General features: G+C 38.3%; 1 protein-coding gene across 1 annotated transcript in view; it reads left to right on the top strand.

Moving 5' to 3' along the window:
* Positions 1 to 19,824, top strand: part of GUCY2F (guanylate cyclase 2F, retinal) — an 84,926-nt gene that overhangs the window by 33,955 nt on the left and 31,147 nt on the right. Inside the window, exons 7-8 of the mRNA XM_065900243.1 lie at positions 3,730 to 3,861; positions 9,125 to 9,214. Of these exons, the coding sequence (XP_065756315.1) occupies positions 3,730 to 3,861; positions 9,125 to 9,214 (222 nt within the window). The remainder of the gene's footprint in view (positions 1 to 3,729; positions 3,862 to 9,124; positions 9,215 to 19,824) is intronic.

The following is a 19,824-nucleotide window of genomic DNA, read 5'->3' as shown; positions in this document are numbered from 1 at the left end:
AGAAAACTTAAAAGTACACATGTGGCTCATGTTACATTTCTATTGGATAGTGCTGTCTTAGTTTTGAGAAAGTGACGCAGCGCACTTTGAGCAATAGTGTAGCTTTGACTACATATAGCCCTTTTTTGTACATTTGGACTCGACATGTGATTGCTAGCTCCTCAATGGTGGGGGTACATCTTTTTTGTTTTAATGTTAGCCCATAGCACCTGATGTGGTGCTGATGGTGTAATAGGTGCTCTTAAAAGTGGTGAATGAATCAACGAGTGAAAGAAAGTTAAGCGTCACCAGGGGTCCTCTTCTGATTGTGATTGTGTCGTAATTGGCTATTTTCACTGAGTGCCTGCCACTATGTCCTGGCCTTGGGCTAGGCTTTGTAAGAGATGGCATGTAGTCCCTGCCTTCGTGGAGATTACCGTCAAGTCAGAGAGACAAATCATACCATACGAGTCGGTAGATGCCACATTGCACAAAGGACACTAGAAATATGGTAGAACTTAAGAGGAGATAGACCAGTGGAGGAAGGCTTCTTAGAGACCCAGCACCGAATCTGGGTCTTAAAGAAGGCGGGAGAGGATTTGTCTAGGTCCCAGGTCACAAACTGGTAACCACTTTTGTCTGACATTTATGGTTTAAAAAAATTGTAGCCAGAATTTTGGAATTGTGAGATTATACATAAAAACCTGGATTTCTGGAGGTTCTTTATAGGTTGGAAGATCTATCAACTTTGGGCATCATTGTGGCAACTGGCTGAAACTCTTCAGTAGTTGCCGTTTTGGGAAGAATTTGCAAAAACGGTGTCTGCAGTTTGACACAGTTCCCATCACTCTCTATTGTCTTAATACTCAACTTAATTCATCAATTTATATTACCTGCCTCGCCCCTATAGGCCTCCTAGGCAGAGAAAACAGCACAAACAAGAGCTTGGAAAAGAAAATGTGTAGGGAAGAGTTTTGTCCAATGCAGCTAGTAGTAGGAGACTGTGCCTCTTTGTGCCCAGTATATGTGGTCAAAATAAAGACATTAGTCTTTGCCAATTCTAGTATGGTGGTGGCAGGGTGTAGGGAGAGGATCCCCACACCTCACATTGTTCTTATGTGCTATTTACTTTTGCTACACCAGCATACCAGATCTGAGAATTAATTATCTCTGTGACAGAACTGATCACTTGCCTAAATGTGACACTAAAAGGTATGCTTTAACTAGTTGGCTGGGTGAGAGTGGATTTACATGATAATACCCTGTGCATTTGGAATCAAATGAAAAGTTCAGCTGTTTGCTTTAAGTCTCAGTTACAACCCTAACTCTTACTTGTTTAAATCACCAGATCCTTTTGTAAGGTTGATATCACGTTCCTGGAAAGGTATTGCTGAATGCCAAAATGATCACTGTGGCTGAAAGCTACATTCTACCCTTATGCCATCAAAACTTATTGATGTTAGTCTCTATTTTTGAAACCACCAGAGGACACTGGAACTCAAGTGGTGGAATTTGTCTGGATTTGTCATATTCAATATGACTAGATGTTTTGGGTCTAAAGTGTCAAAACAATAAACATAGCTCAATTTTGGACTGAATTAGCCTCTCCTTTTTATAGGCCTTGCAGTAGTCCAGTAAATATAAAACCTCCTCCAATTATGCCTTCTCTCTTTCCTACTGAGACACAAAATATATTTGGGTTTCATACCAGTTCTCACAAAATCACCGTAAATAGCAGAATAGTGCTACCTTCAGATGAGCAAAGTGCCCAAGGTTTTAAAATCTTGTTCATGATAATAGATCTTTTCTTTTACTTGTGCATAAATTCTGACATAATGAGAGTTAAAAAAAACAATCATCATCACTTCTCACCATATGAGTGATAAAAATTAATAGCAACAGGGATAGATAGCCTTACAGGGCTGCTTCTTCTTCTTCTTCTTCTTCTCCTCCTCCTCCTCCTCCTCCTCCTTCTTTCTTTGCTATATTGGCCCAGGTGGAAAGGGATGGCATTACCTAGAAGAGCATAGCCCTTGGCCTCCAGATCCTTTGTGGCACTTGGCTTGTATCATGGGTTCTTATGGAAGAAGATAAGGGGAGCATATATTTTCCTTAACTGCTGTGTAGTCACAAACTTGCAGCTGGCTGTGTCTAACTAGTCAAGAAGCCAAGGCGAGAATTCCATCCAAATGGAATGTCTGAAAGTGTAAACTCTTGGTGCATAAAAAATTAATTCAGTCTAGAAAAATTGGCAGGTCAGTAGAAGTCAGGTCAGGAAAGGAAGTTTTTAGAAGAAAGTGAAGCTGAAGCCCGAATGTATGTGGATTTTGGCAGATTCTCTTGCTTTCTCCTTTGCCCTTCATGGAGAGGTTTATATCTCAATATACAGATCTAGGTGCTCCTGCTGAGATATGAAAATAAAGAATGAAAGGGAAGTGGATTCCTCTCTGGCCTTGCTCTGTTGAGGAGAGTTCAGGTTGATGCAAGGGATATGTGAAGAGTCAAGTTTTCCACCTTGTCTGAATCTTGAGCTGTTGGGACTTCAACACATCAGGGGCTAAGTATAGTTTACTATTGCCTTGGAGCTTTGTGATTGTCTTGTCTTGGTAGAATGAACTGAACTCGGGGCTAAATCAACTGGTGAGCTTCAGTTTATCAAAGACTGTTAAGGGCAGAGTGTGTGAAACTACTTAAGATTAATTTTTATTGGCGAGCAAGAGAGAAACAAAGCATGATGTGGTACAAAGAACACAAGACTGGAAACATAACATCTACGTTCCTCTTCCGGTCCCTAAGTCCCCCTCTAGGTCTCTGTTTCTTCATTGTAAAATGAGAGTGTTGGAGTTGGTGGTGGGGAATGGCCTAGACAATACCAAATGTAACTGCTAACTCTGAATTGCTATAATTTTAAGAAAGGTATATTTAGAGAAGTGGAAAAGGATATGAGGAACTTGTTGACTTATTATTTCTTCATATGAAGTACGTCTGCTGGTTCAGTTGAAGATATTACGTTCAGTTGAAGATGTTCAATTTTAAAAGTTAACACAGATTGGAGATAACCCTTCCTTTTGTCATTCAACTGTACACTTCCTAGCCCTCTCTTATCAGACTTCTGTGTACTAATTAACAAATAAAGGAATAAGAAATTTGGCCTATTTAAACATCAGACTTATAAATCATGGGCAGATGATCTTCTCACTCTCTAGCATCTTATAGCTTTCTGAGATATCTTCTGCCATTAATCTTGACTGCACAAAAAAGGATGCCATTCAAGATGGTGTAACATAAAGAGCTAGGCCTAAGAGCCAGAACAGTGGGATTCTGTCCTAAGTTTTCTATTGATTTTTTCAAAATGTTAGATTCTCATCTTTTTCTCATTTTTGTCTATAAAATGAGGGTCCCAAATTAAATTATGACAGGCGTTCTTTCTTGTCCCCCAAAATCCACGGCTCTAATCTTCTCTAGGAGATGGAAATATCTGCAGAGCTTTGCCTTTCCTTTGTGGTATATGGAGGTGAATTGTGGTATACGGAGGTGAAGCACAGAACCAATCCTAGCATTAAAAAATGCTGGGGATAGGAAAAATTAATCAATCTCATGTTTATAGAGCTCAACTCATAGAGTTACTCGATTAGGAATTAAAAAAGAAAAAGAATACCATGTAAGCATAGTGTCTATACCATAGCTCAATGCTCTGTCCTTAATCACGATAATTTTGTTCATAAACTTTCTTTTCTAATCCTTTCACAGAGAGGAAGTCGTGTCAGTGTAAGCTTCCAGATCACGTCGGAGGTCCAAAGTGGAAGGTACCCAAGGCTCTCCTTTTCTTCAGGGAGTCTAACTCCAGCTATCTATGAAAACTCCAACATAGCAATTTATGAGGTAGGATATCCAACAGCTATCTAATCTGCTGCCTTCTTCGGTTTTAAATTGAGGCAGTGACGTAGGACTTACTTAGTCTTTGTGCCAAAATATTGAGGCCTTTGGTAAGTCTTTCCTTTTGATGAGTATTTTTGTCCATTATCCCCTTACAGACTTGTTTGGTTGACATTTTTGACGATGATTTTCCTCGGCAGCTAATCTACTTACTTCCAACTTCATTGATCTTTCAACACCATGTATTTACTATGAATGCAGAAAAAAGTTCGTGAGGCCCAAACACTTAACCATGTCACTCATTCCAGAAGACATAGATATCATAATAGAAGAAATGACTTCCTGAGTGAACTGTTTGTGATGGGATGTCTAGAGACATGCTTATATAGAGTAAGGCTTGGGGCAAGCTCTTCCCTTCAAATACTGCTTGTTCTTCCTTTACCTGTTATTCTCTGATATTACTGAAATCTTTAAAAAATTATTCATTTCTTTCCTTTCCTCAGCCTGTACTTCCTCTTGCAGTAAAAGGTTACCTTCTGATGTCTAAAATAGAAATCCTTTTTATTTCACTTAAATTTCTGTCTTTCATGCTTTAAGAGACCACCCCCAACCCCTTGTTCTAAGATACTGGAATTTGGCAACCAGAACAAATCTTGCATCAGTTAGAGAGACGAACTGTTTCTTCTCAGCAGGAAAGAGTTAAGCAGGGGGTAAAAGGGAAACTAGACTGCCTTTCTGTCCCTCCTAAGTAAGGCCTTCCCAGTATGGTTTCCTTGTTTTGTTTGAAGATACTCCCAAAAGCAGCAAACACTCTCAACTTCAATAGTAACTACAAAGAAAGTCCAAAACAGGCCAGAATGAGTTTTTAGGTTGTCCACCATTGGATTTTCCAAGTGAATGCTCTCCTTCATTGGATAAATAATTTATAGCTACATAAAAACACCAAGATTAGCATGGCATATATTTTCTCATTGTACCTGAAGTGTGTTGACTTACATTTGGAGCAGGAAACCTCTGGATCTTGCCTTGAACTTAATTTAATCAAAGAGGAGATTTGATTCAAATGTAAACTTGAGGTATTGGGGAATTGACAGTTCTACTCTCTCAAAGACCAAAGGCAAGATAATCTCAAGATAATGTTCAGGATGTCAAATGGAATGGGGCTGATGGCTTTACAAATATATTGACATCTCTAAGATTCTGAAGTAAATCTCAATACCTATGGCAGTCTCTTGGTTTTTCATCTGTAAATTGAGGGGTTGAACTAAATTCTTAATCTTGGCTGTTCATTAGAATCTCTGTGGGAAACTTAAAAAAATACCTATGCCCAGGCATAGTAACTCTGATTCATTTGGTATGGGGTGGGCCCAGGCATTGGTATTTCTTTTCAAAGTTCCCCTATATGTGCAGCCAGGGTTGAGAATTGCTGAACTAAGAGTAAGGCCTCTTCTGGCCCAGATATGCTATGAATCTCTGATTCTGTGGAAGAATTTATGTGTTTAATTGTGGTATGTTTTATTTGGTGGAGCTGGAAGGTGATAGTGTAGAATTAAGAAGGGAGAAAATAAACATCTGTATGTAATTGGCCTTTAAGAATTTGTCAGATATTTCCTCACTTTGGAAGGAAGCAGTCAGTTGAGTTAGTTCCCATAATGCCTGTTGTTGGTCAGTCAGATCATGGGTGTTTCTGAACTGTGTAGGCCAAAGGAGGACTTTATCTGCACAAAAGGAAGGTGTTAGTGAGAATAATACCACGCCATGAGGTCAAGATTAGGCTGATGGCAGGGTGTAAAGGAAGACAGTTGAAGCTAGAAAACTGCCTAGCTAGAGCTAAAGAGGACTCCGGGAGAGAGCGGTAGTCAATCGAATCAACAGACCAAAGAAAGAGGTCCAGTGTGCCTTCTGAAACAGCCCTCTATTAGGAGTGTTTTGAAGATTCATTATCTAGTTTCTGTTTAGAATAAACCGAATTTTCATAAGAATTTTTACTGGAAGGTGTGGAAGTTCCAGACAGTGTGCCTGGAGTAGCAGATACCTAATAACAGAGGACAGGCTTCTTTAGGACATTCCATAACATTGTAATACACTGACACAGATTCACACTTTGATGGGACACACAGATGCATAGCCTTCGGAACTGTACAGGAAAATCAGCCCTTATCTCAGAGACACTCTGTGAGATGTAAAAGGAAAGCCAGCTGAGCAGACTGCTGGGGAAAGAGCAATGACTGGCCGATGCAATGGGGACGTGTCAGGATCTGTTCTAATAGCCACAGTCTAGGGGAGAGGGGGTGAGGTGGGCAGTAGTGCAACCCTGACACACTCAGAGAGAACCCACTGAACTGATCCTCCCTTTTTGTTCTCTGACTCCTTCTGTCCCTCAACCTCTCCCTGTGTTTTTCTCTTTGTCTCATTTCTGTCTCTCCCCTGTACACCCTCCCCATTCATCTCTCTTTTCCAGAGCCTTTTTTTCTATCTTCCCACCTTCTATATCCCATATAGCTCTCTCTCCACTCCTCTCCTTTGCACCAACCATCTTTTCTCTCTCATCACAGAATTGGATCATCAAAGCTGAAAAGGACCTTAGAAATCATCTAAGTCGTCCAGCTCTATCAGTGAGGAAACTGAGGCTCAGGCCAATGAGGTAGCTACCCTAAGACCACCCCTGAATTTGAGGCAAAGCCAGGTCTAGAACTTAATTCTCTTGACTCTTAGTTAATGCAACAGGGCCTTAGTGCAAAACTGATGGACTTTAAGTTACTTCTAAAAACTTTAGTGGATAGAGTTTGATGTTTCTTCCTCTTAATTAAAAAGTGAATGATGAGTGAAGTATTTTATCATTCTTTCTCTTAAAAGAAAAAACAAAACAAATAAATAGTGCATGCACGGTAAAGATAAAACCGGCCCATATCCTCCCTTTTCCTCATTACTCATAAAGTAGGATATACACAGACTTAATAAACATTTGCTTATAAAGTTCATGAGAATTGTTTAAATCTTGAAACAAACACACACAAATCCCCCAAACCAAAGAAAGCCCATGGGAGGAAAGAGCAACAAAGTGGGAGATGGAAGACCTTGGTTGTGTTACTACCTAACCTTCTGACCTTGGGCAAGTCATTTAATCTCTTCAGGCTTCAATTACTTTAAATATGAAGCCCTCAAATTTGGTGATTTGGGAGGAAAAAAAGTTCTGCTTAACTACTTGTAAAAGTTAATAAGCAAGAGAGAAAGCGGACCCATATCTGCAATACGGTGGATTCCAGGAAGAAGGTATTAGGCACTGGCTATAGGCAGAGTAAGGGCTGCCAGTACTGATATTCAGGCTGTACACTGCACAAGGGAACCACTTCTAAGAGGGTACTATCCACATTGTAGACATATAGTAACGTATATGAGAGTGGTGCAGGAGTGAGCAAAGAGATTCTGGCCTCTCAGCCTAGTTCTGGAATGAGGTAGCGGACCTGACAAAGAGGCCTTACCTGGCAGGCAGGGCTTGGTGGTACGCAGAATACTGAAGCTGCTAGTGGAGTGTTTTCCCTGGTGTCTGAAGGATGTATGAGTCAACGAGAGTGTGGTACATGCACAGATATATACAGCTGGGGCTGCTGCCCAACATCACAGGGCTGCCACAGGCTGCAAAATAATATTCTCACATTATTGTTTTACTTGAGGGAAAGCACCCTTTGCTAATTAGCACAAAGGTGCCATAGAAGCTAGCGGTGACCATGGTCCATGTAATATAATGGCAAACGTGCTGGGAAGGCTTTACTATATACACATCAGTATATGTGTATAACCCACACATGGGCTGACTTTGTAAACTTTCAGATTAAACCTCAGCCTTTGATCCCTCTAAAGGGCAAAATCCTTTAGATTTTGTGGGGCCTTACAATGGGCCTTTCTAACCAGTTCCTAAGTGACTATGATGTAATTGGTCTAGGGCCACACTCAGGGAACTGCTGGGCAAGAGACCAGGAAAGCTGCCTTTGGTACTTTGACCAATCTGCTACAGACAGGCACTGGTCCTGGACTACCTGTCTGAATTTTGTGGGCGTGAGCCTGGCTGACACAGTTTTGTTCAGCTGCTGAAGGTCTCTAGAAGCCATTTCCTAGTTAAAGGGTTTTGAGCTCCTTGGCCAGAAGATACCCTCTAACACACAGTACGGCGAGTAACTCAGATGCCTGCAGCTCCCATTATTAGCCTTTGCCTCCGGCTGGTCTCCAGATGTAGTGCCACAGCTGGATATATTCCATAATAAGAGAGTGGCTACACTCTCTTATTCTCGGAATTTGACTGTACAGAGCTCTCTGCTTTATTATCTCTACTTGATGACAAATTGGTGCAGCCTGAAATAGAATCTCCAGGCTATAGGTAATAGATGTGAAAGCACTTTGAAGAGGAGAGAGCGCTGTGCAAATGTAAGGCATTATTATTATTATTACAGAGAAAAAGGAATCTGTGTATTGCTTTCTTCAGATTTGGGCTGGACAGAAACTAAATAGGGCCTGGTGACTGATGAATCCTTGAGGCTATGCACGTAGAAGAAAATTATCTATCAGGCACTGGTGTTAAAGTGAAGACAGTAAAATAATTGTTGTCTTTGACTTGACAGCAGCCTTAGAAATAGCTGTTTTGTGCTTAAAAAGTCAGAAATAGACTTCTGAAAGAGTCTAGATTACTCTATTACTATGGTAGTACATTTGTACATCCAAATAAAAAATGTTTAATCGATGTTTAAGCCAATCAGTTTATGATTAAAGCATAACAGGCCCCCAAAATGACCTGTCCCACAAGAGAAAAATGGATCAAGGTAAATGCAGGAAACATTTGTTGCACTACATCTCCTGCCCTACATCTCTCGACATAGACGCCTCAAGGCAGTGAGAATTGCAGCCACTAACCATCACCATTAATCGCAGGAAACCTGGTGCTACATCACTTAGCTATGAATGAATGAAATGACCCGGGACTTTCTGCAGTTAGTTAAGGAAGTCGTTGCAGAGAGCAGTATCATTCCTTTGATGACATCTGCATCCCTGCAATTGTTTCCCTGCTTTAGTTAATCGGAATTTTAAACTTTAACTTCTCTGTGTGACCTCCTTTTTAGCTCTGAATACAGAATGTCCATGGGGCGGAGGGTGAGACAGGAGGAACAACGCTTGTTTAGGCTGATGGTCTAACTATAGACTCTTCATGTGGAAGGGACATTGCTCTAAAGCTGCTGGCAACTAAGGCTCACCAACAATCTTTACCTTTTCTTTCTAGGGTGATTGGGTGTGGCTGAAAAAGTTCCCCTCTGGAGATTTTGGAGACATTAAATCCATCAAATCAAGTGCAAGTGATATGTTTGAAATGGTATGAGAAACCCTCTCTTATATATATTCCCACTGAAACCACCAATCGTTTCTCCAAAGTAACTAATACCAGCTGTTAGGAAGATCCTTTAACAGATCAGTGCAGGGAAACTATAGGGTAGCTACTGACTCATTACGACTGTATGATGCAATGGCAAAAGTATGGGCTCCGGAGTCAGAAAGACATGAAGGATTCACTTCTCAGCTCTACCACTTAAGAGATATATGAACTTGGAAAAGTCACCTAAACTCCCTGAGCTTTACTTTCCTTATTTGTAAAAGGAGTATATTAATGTCTACTTCCCAGGGCTGAGATCTTGCACATTTCCTGACATACAGCTTCTTCGTAAAATGGTATCTGATTATTATTAAGTACATATCCCATAATCATTCAAAATCTCCGTTTGCCAGGCCTGGAAAAGTCATCTGGTAATTTCTGTTTACATAAGAAAAATGGTGATTTCCCAATCCCACCAATTATATTTAAAAAGTCCTTGGGGGCTTCCCTGGTGGCGCAGTGGTTGAGAGTCCGCCTGCCAATGGAGGGGACACGGGTTCGTGCCCCGGTCTGGGAAGATCCCACGTGCCGCGGAGCGGCTGGGCCCATGAGCCATGGCTGCTGAGCCTGCGCGTCCGGAGCCTGCGCTCCGCAACGGGAGAGGCCACGACAGTGAGAGGCCCGCGTACCACAAAAAAAAAAAAAAAAAAGTCCTTGGATAGTTTGTTTAAGGAAGCAGTCTGTACATAAGGCAGAGATGATGATGCTTCCTCTCAAACCATTTAAAATTGACTCCTCCTTGAACTTTGAGTCCATAAAAGATTTACGGAACTGTCTGGTTCCTTCAGACTCATGAAAGTGGGATTTCTAGAAGATAATGATATATTTCTTCACATTTATGAATCAGGCAAGTTCAAATCAATCCAATAGGTTTGAATGAGACACCTGCTACATCCAGACTGTACAAGTGTACAAGTGAGAAAACAAGGGAAATGGGGAAATGGAAGAGGTGCAGCCCATGAGGGACCCAATGTGCCTCATGGATCAGAATGAGATGTTATGATTTGGTATTTCCCTTACATGTGGTTTTGATGCCTGGAGCTGAAGGAAAAATAATGAGAGATGAATCCAGAAGGAGTGACTAAGGTCAGAGCTAGAATAAGCAGTCCCACACTGGTTTGATGATCTGGGATGCTAAACAGAGAGCTAGATCCAAAGTATGGAGCCAAACAATGCCAAACCTGGGGGAGCTGATAAACTACAAGTGTGGAAATAAGAAGACCCAAGGTAGAGTGTGTCCATGATACCTTTTTTTGGGTAATTTAAAATTTTGACATAATTTCAAACTTGCAGCAAAGCTGCAAGAATAATTCAAGGAACTACTGTATATCCTACCCAGATTCAGCAATTGTTTACATTTTTCCTAGTGCTTTTCATTCTCTATTTATAAATTTATGTACAGTCGGCCTTCAGAGTCCATGTGTTCTGCACCCCTTGATTTGACCAACTTCAGATTGGTTGAATCTGCAGCTGCAGAACCCACGGATACGGAGGGCCCACTGTACTATTTTATTTTATTTTTGTTTTTTTTAAGTTGACAAGTATTTATTACATTGTTTGATAACAACCAATATTATGTGTTAACTATTATTTTTTTAAAGGATAAAATCATGATTCTCGCACAAATACAAAATGAATACATGTCAAAGGTTTTGTTTAAATCATTAAATATATAAGGGAATCAGGAAGATATTACAACCACTTCAAGGGAGAATTCAAAGTACTGCTGTATCATTTTTTATAAGGGACTTCAACGTCCATGGAGTTTGGTATCCTCCTGGGTTTGGAATCAATCCCCAGTGGACACTGAGGGTTGACTATGTATATTCTTTTCTTCTCAACCATTTGAGAGTAAGGTGTAGACATCATGCCATTTTACCTCTAAATACTTCAGTGTTTATTTCCTAAAAACAAAGGCATTCTTGTATATAACTATGGTATAATCATCAAAATCAGAAAATTTAGCATTGATACAGTAATATTATCTAAACTACTGCTCATATTTTAATTTTATCATTAGTCATAATACATTATAGCTAATTTTTCCCTGGGCCAGTTTCCAATCAGAGTTTCCACATTATAGTTGGTTGTCATGTCTTTTTAGTTGCCTTTAATCTGAAACAGAGTCTCAGCTTTTTGCTGTTGTTGTTTTTCTTTATCTTGATATTTTTGGAAGAATTCAGCTGAGTTATTTTGTAGATGGCCCCTCAATTTGGGTTTTTTCCATGTTCTTCATGGTTAGATTTAGGTTATGCATCTTCAGCCAGAATGCTACAGAAGTGATGCAGTGTTCTTTTCAGTGCTTTGTATTAGGAAGCACATAATGTTGATTGCCCCATTATTAGTGATATTAACTCTTATTGCTTGGTTTAGGTGGTGTCTACCAGATTTTGCCACCGTAGAGCTACTGTTATTTTTTTCCTCGTTGTAATTAATACATAATTTGTAGAGAGATAATTTGAGTCTGTATAAATAGCCTGTTTTTTTGATCAAATTCTTACCTACTAATTTTAGCATCCATTGATGATTCTCTAACTCTAGCATTCTTTCTATGTTTATTTGTTGGCTCTGTATTGTAAGAAAGAGCCTTACCTTCTCTACCGTTTATTTATTTATTCATACATTTATACCAGTGGTTTTAATTTTATTTAATTATCTATCATTTATATCTATCTATCATCTATCTATCATCCATCTAATACCTCCAATTGTAATTGAATGCCACAGAGTTCATTCTATCCTTTCCCTTTCCGTGTTTGTGACTGCTTTCTCCAACAGTTAGAAAACTGGCTCCCATTATCCTCATGACATCTTTTTGTGTCCCCTTACTAACTTGTGTTACTGTGTCAGGTGCAGATAGTAACTCAATTCTAGGGTGAAGGCCAATTTTCCAGAATTTACCATGTGAAAGGCCCTAATTCCTTTCTAGTACTTTTATGAAGCAGGAAGTGGATCTGACGATGCTATCACTGTGAGTCTAGCACTGCTTTGACTACTATGTGCCTTCATGATTTTAAAATTTTGGGACTGAGTATCAGGGGCCAGACTGGAGAACACATCTTGGTGAGCCAGCTATAGAAGGGAGTCATGTACAGTCAGATAGATATTCCTTAAAGGGAAACAGCTGGAGTCAGAAGACCAAAGGACTGAGGACTTCCAACATCTTTTAGGGTCCCAACTTCTCCAAAGACGTATGCAGGAAAATCAGGCTGTATCTATCTCCCAGTCTCATGTTCTTTCCCATCATCTGGAACTGAGTGGCATACTCCTTGTACCTTCTAATACCTTGGCTATTTAGTTCCTTGCCATATAATCTCTAATCATCTTCTCTTCCATTTCACTTTGGCCATCTGCTACTATCATTATACCTTGGGGTTTGTCGTTATCTATAATTGCTACTGAAAATGCTTCACTTCCAAAATCATAGATTCAAACATCACACTCTCTGACTATAGCCTTCTCTTCTTTCAACTGTGCCTATATTTTACATTGGGTCTTCCTGTCTACTGACCTCTACTTTCTCCCATCCCACAAGCCCTTCTTTTATCTTCTTTCATGCCCACCTTAGATTTCATAGTTGACCGTTTGAACACATTCTTATTTCTGTCTTTTTGGACACACATAAAACTCATATTCAGGATGACCCTAACTCTTAACTTTCTTTGTGCCTGCATCTGAACAGCTGAGTATTATGGCAGAAAGTCATGCAACAAGGTATATTGTTTCCATCTTAAAATGTCCCTTAAAATTATCCTTTAAGTCCATTATAATACTTCATTAGTTAATTCACTTTCTACAACCTGTATTTCAGAGCTTCTCCATTTTTCTTAAAAGTCCAATGTTCTCTTCCTCTGTTTTTACTGTTACCATCCTGGTCCAGGCCACCATCATCACCCACAAGAGCTACGGCAATTGTCTGTTTTTTTTTTTTTTTTTTTTTTAAAGAGACAGTTTAGTTTTTAGAGCAGTTTTAGGTTCACAGAAAAATTGAGCCTCCCCCACTATCAACATCCTGAACCAGAGTGGTACATTTGTTATAATCCATGAGCACACATTGACACATCATTATCACTCAAAGTCCATAGCTTACATTAGGGTTCAGAGGGTAGTACATCCTATGCATTTTGACAAATGCATAATGATGTATCTACCATTATAGTAACATACAGAATAGTTTCAATGCCCTAAAAATCCTCTGTGCTCTGCCTATTCACACCTTCCTCCCCATAAACCCTGGCAACCACTGGCAATTGTCTTTACACATATCCACTTTTATCATTGTCAAATCTTTTCTCCACATTGCAATCTGAATCAAAATCAAACCTGATCTTGTCAGTTCTCTGCTTGAATCTCTTTAATTAGATTCCTATTGTTCTTCTCTTTGTGTGGAGATTTTAAATTACAGATTCAATTTCTTGAATAGATATTGGACTATTCAAACTTTCTATTTCTTCTTATACCTGTTTCAGTAAGTTATGTCTTAAAAGGAAGTTGTCCATTCCATACATGTTGTGGAACTTACTGGCATGAGGTTGTACATAATATGCTCATGCAATCTTTTAAGTAGCCTTAGGATCTGTAGTGATGCTCCCATTTTCATTTCTGATGATGACAATATGTGTTTTCTCTTTCTTGATCAGTTTTGCTGGAAGATTATCAATTTTATTAATCCTTTCCAGAAATCAACTTTTGGCTTTGTTGATTTTTCTCTATTGTATGTCTGCTTTCTATTTTATTGATTTGTATTCTGGTTATTTCTTTCCTTCTAGTTTCTTTGCTTTTAATTTGTTGTTCTTTTTCTAGTTTTTTGAGCTGGAAGTTTTTATAGTTGATTTTAACTGTTCTTAGTTTCCAATACAGTCACTTAAAGCTAGAAGACTTCCTTTAAGTACTGCTTCAGCTACATCCTGGAAGTTTTTCTTTTCTTTTAAAAAACTTTTATTATAGAAAATAACAGACACACACAAAATAAACAGAATGATATAAACAAACTCCATATGCCCGTCACCCAACTTCAACAATTATCAACATTCTACCATTATTATTTCATCTCTACCTCCACCCACTTCTCACATCTCTAACTTGGTTATTATTGTTGTTATTTTGCAGTTCTGTATTTCTGAGGTACAATTACATGCATTGAAATGCTCATATCATAGACATATAATTTTGATGAAGAGATATGCCCATATAATCTAGACTTCTATTATGATATAGAATAGGGGTCGGCAAAGTTTTTACATCCTGGCCTGTTTTTTACATCCTGGGAGCTAAGAATGTGTTTTACATTTTTTAAGGGTTGTAAAAAAAGAAAACAAAGATTATGCAACAGAAACTATACATGATCAGCAAAGCCTAAAATATTTACTATAGGTACAGAAGAGGATTGCTGACCCCTGATATAAAACATTTCTTTCTCTCAAGAAAGTTCCCTTGTGTTCATTAGTAAATTATTGCGTTCCCCCCCCCCTCCCCAGCCACAGAAAACCACTGTTCTGGGTTTTGGGTCTATCTTGCATTACTTTTGCTTATCCTATAACCTCATATAAGTGAAATCATACAGCATACTGACTGATTCATTCGTGTTATCATGTGTATAAATAGCTTGCTCTTTTCATTGCTGAGTAGTAGTCAATTGCATGAATATAACACAATGTAATTATCTATTTTCCTGCTGATGGGCATTTAGGCTGGTTCCAATTTTGGCTATTGTGAATAAAACTGATACGAATATGCTTTTTATGTCTTTTTATGGACACATATTTTAATTTCTCTTGGGTAAATACCTAAGAGTGGAATTTCTATGTTAAAATATAGTACATGTTTAACTTTATAAGACAGTATCAAACCTTTCCTAGTTTAATTTCCTACACGCAAGTTATGAGAGCTCCCTTTACATCATCACCAATGATGTAGTCTTGTCAGTCTTTTTGGTTTTAGTATTCTAGTGGGTTTCTATGGGTATCTCATTGTGTTTTTTAAATTTTAAAGTATGATAAAATGACAGAAATTACCATCTCTAAGTTTTGAGTATATTCACATTTTTTGGCAACAGATCGTCACAGCTTTTCTCTTGCAAAGCTGAAACTCTGTACCTATTAAACAAAACTCTCCTTTTCCCCACTCACCCTCAACGCTTGATAACCACCATTCTATTTTCTGCTTCTATGAATTTGACTACTTTAGATACCTCTTTTTGTCACTGGCTTATTTCACATAGTATAATGTCTCATTGTGTTTCAAAAAGACATTTTTTATTTACGTATAATTTGATGAATGAATTATCTGTTCAGTGAATTTTGATAATTGCATATATTGCATATATCTGTGTAACCACTCCCCAAAACAAGATACAGAATATGTCTATCACCCCAGAAAGTTCTCTTGTTTCCCTTCTCAGTCATTTCTTTTATCCCAGAGGCAATCATTGTTCTGATATCTATCATCATGAATTAATATTTTTTCTGTTCTTGGATTTTGTATAAGTGGAATGATAGACTATATACTCTTTTGTGCCTGACTTTCTTCTCTCAACATAGTATTTTTAAGATTAAATCCACGTTTTTGCAGGTATCAGTAGCAGTTCATTTTTTAAAATTTCTGAGTAGTATTTCATTTTATGAATATATCACAATTTGTTTATAATTTTCCTGTTGATGAACATTTGGCTGGGTTTCCAGTTTTTTGGAGTTATGAATAAGACAACTATAAATATTTGTTTAATTAAGAAAAAACACATAACATAAAATTTACCATCTTTATTTTTAAATGTACAATTCAGCAGTGTTAAATATACTTGCATTGTTGTTAAACACATCGCCAGAACTTTTTCAATTTGCAAATATAAAACTCTGTACCCATTAAATAGCAGCTCACTTTTTCCCCCTCCCCCTATTCTGGGTTAACAACCATTCTACTTTCTGTTTCCATGAATATGACTACTTTAGGCACCTTATATAAATGGAATAATATAGTATTTGTCTTTTTGTGACTGGCATATTTCACCTAGCATAATGTCTTCAAGGTTCATCCATGTGGTAAAGTGTGAATAGATTTCTTTCCTTTTAAAGGCTGACCAATATTCCATTTTATGTTATTCATTCATTTCTTGATGGACATTTGGGTTGCTATGAATATGGGTGTGCAAATATCTCTCTGAGATCCTGCTTTCAATTCTTTGGATATATACCCAGGAGTGGAATTTCTGGATCATATTGTAGTCCTATTTTTAATTTTTTGAGGAACCTCCATACTGTTTTCCATAGCAGTTGCATCATTTTACAATCCTACCAACAGTACACAAGAGTTCTAATTTCTCCACATCCTTGTCAACACTTGTTATTATCTGGTTATTTTTTTTAAATTTATAGTAACCACCCTAATGGGTGGGAGATGATATCATATTGTAATTTTGATTTGCACTTCTCTGATGATTAGTATGTTGAGTATTTCTTCATAGGCAACTATAAACATTTTTGTCCAAGTATTGATATTTTTGTGAACATATATTTTCACTTCTCTTCGGTAAATGCTTAAGAATAGACACTGAGTCATAGAGTAGATGTACGTATAACTTTATATGAAACATCCAAACAGGTCTCCAAATTGGTTACAACATTTTACACTCCTGTCAGAAATGTACAAAAGTTCCAGTTGCTTTAAATTCTCAGCAACATTTGTCTTTTTGATATTTGCCTTTCTACGGTGTATAAAATGTTATTGTGGTTTTAATTTGCATTTTCTTGATGACTAATGTTATTGAGCATCTTTTCATGTGTTTATAATTCATTTGTATATCTTCTTTTGTGAATTGTCTGTTCACATTTTTTCCCATTTAAAAAAATTGAGAGTTTTGCCTTTTAATTGTTGAAATGTAGACGTTCTTTATATAACCTTCCTTTGGTCAGATATATGTTTTACAATATTTTTTCTCAGTCTGTGGATTGTTTGTTTAATGGTTTTGATGAGCAAAATTTTTAATTTTGAGGAAATCCAATTTATGATTTTATTTTGTGGCTTGAAAATCTTTGCCAATTCCAAGATTTTAGATTTAGGATTATGATCCATTTTGAATTAGTTTTTGTGTATGGACTGAGATAGTGGTCATGGTTATTTTTTTTTTCCATAGCGATATCCAGTGTTCCAGTAACAATTATTTTAAAAAGCCTTTCCTTTCTCCACTTAATTAACTTTTCAACTTGGTGAAAAGTTGACTGACTATATATGTGTGGGTATATTTTTAGACTCTGTACTCTATTTCACTAACTCATTAGTGTACCCTACTGCCAATATCACACTATCTTGATTATCACAGCTCCAGAGTAACTCCTATAGTTAAGTGGTATAAGCTCCTGTAAATTGTTCTTTTTCAAGATTGTTTTGGATAGGGTAGTTTATTTTAATTTTCAATAAGTTCTTGAATAAACTTGTTCATTACTTCAATAAAGCCTTCTGGAATTTTTCATAGGAGGTTATATGAATTTATAAATCAATTTAGGGAAAATGGACATCTTAACAATACTGAACCTTCCAATCCATTAATGTGGTATAGATCTTCATTTATTTAAGTTTTCTTTAACTTTTCTCATCAATGTTTTGATGCTATTATACAATATTGAGTAGAAATGGTGAAGGAAGACATCCTTGTCTTGCTCTTGACTCTAGAGGAAAAGAATTTAATGTTTTACTCTTGGGTTTGATGTTACCTGAAGGTTTTTTCACACATGTCCCTTTGACTTCTGATTTTCTGTGAATTTTTTTTTAATCATGAAGAGGTTTTTGTATATTTTCTGACTGCCTGCATAAGTTTAGATTTTAGGAGTTTAATTATGATGTGTCTAGGTGTAGCTGTCTTCATCTTACCTGACCTCTCCAGTATTTATCACATTTTCCTGAAATTCCTTCTGGCATTTACCTCAATTCCCTGAAACTCTTCCTGTGGTGTTCATAATGTTGTTCTAAATAAGCCTTTCTCCACTTCTCTAGCCTCATTTCTAAGTCTTTATGCAGGATGTTCTTCCTTTTCCCATCTTTTAAATGTTGATATTCACCCCCCGCTTTTCTTTTTATTTTATATGCTTCCCTTGGGTTATCTCATTCACTCCCATTAATTTCATCTACCATTTACATGTTTACAATTCCCAAGTCTATTTATCTAGAACACACTATCTCCTTGGAATAGTTCCACCGTGATGTTCCACGGGCACCTCATTCTTAATGTGTCTCAAACTGAATTAATCAGCTGTCCCCATCACCCACAATTTGCTTTCCCACTGTCTTAGGTCAGATTCTCTAAAAGCTGAGCCTGAGATGGAGATTCTTGTTCAAATTACTCATTGAGAGAATGCTCTGAAGAGAAAAGGAGTGAGGGTGCAGGATAAGGCAGAAGTAAAAGCTCGGCAAGTATGTGATCTCAGCTTGAGACTAGCTTCAGTATGATTTTATGGGAGAAATACTGGAGCACAAGTTATACCATGAGTTCCACTTTGAGGTGAGAGAGTTGAACTTTTGTACCTTTCCCAGTCAGTCAATCATTAGCTGAGGTCTGTGGGTGGGCCCTAACCTTTCAAGTAAGATAGCTCCCCTTTGGCTTAGCCTCTAGGACAATTTTCCAGAGAATGGAGCCACTGTGAGTTACTAGCCAACATTTACAGCAGCTACAGGATGCACTGTAAAGGGGATGTAGGTGGGGCACCAACATATCCACTACTAAAACATCCCTGAATTTCTTATATTGATGTATATCACTGCCATCTTTCCAGGAATCCAAGTAGAAATCTAGAAGCAATAATGGAGCCCTTTTCTCTCTCATTCCCCATTAAAAAGTAATAATAATAGATAACAATTACTGAGTGACCGTAATATTAATTTCGAATTCTATAGCACGGTTCTCAAAGCTGCACGGGATGTGGCTCCTAACTCTCCAGCCTTTTATAAATTTATTTATTTATTTTTGGCTGCGTTGGCTCTTCGTTGCTGCACACGGGCTTTCTTTAGTTGTGTTGAGTGGGGGCTACTCTTTGTTGTGGTGTGCAGGCTTCTCATTGCGGTGGCTTCTCTTGTTGCAGAGCACAGCCTCTAGGTGCACGGGTGTCAGTAGTTGTGGCACGTGGGCTCAGTAGTTGTGGTACATGGGCTCTAGAGCACAGGCTCAGTAGTTGTGGCTCACGGGCTTAGTTGCTCCGTGGCATGTGGAATCTTCCCGGACCAGGTCTCGAGCCCTTGTCTCCTGCATTGGCAGGCAGATTCTTAACCACTGCGCCACCAGGGAAGCCTATCTCTCCAGCCTTGTGTCTCATATTCTTTCCTTTGCACTGTGTTCTGGCCACCCTGAACCTGTTGCAATTTCCTCAGCGTAACATGCTCTCACTCTCAACCCCTCCCACCATGTCACCTTCACATGGTCAGCTCTTACTTGCACTTCATGATGGTCTAGACATTAGCTCCTCCGGGAAGCCAGATCTCCCAGACTGAATTAGATACTTACCATCTGAACTCTACCAGCATCCCGTTCTCCCATAAGAAACCACTTCACAGGGAAATACAGCTGTCAG

This window comes from Phocoena phocoena, chromosome X (genome assembly GCF_963924675.1).
Source record: "Phocoena phocoena chromosome X, mPhoPho1.1, whole genome shotgun sequence".
NCBI lineage: Eukaryota > Metazoa > Chordata > Mammalia > Artiodactyla > Phocoenidae > Phocoena > Phocoena phocoena.
Note: the sequence above shows the minus strand (reverse complement) of the source record. Positions and strands in the feature narration are given on the sequence as shown.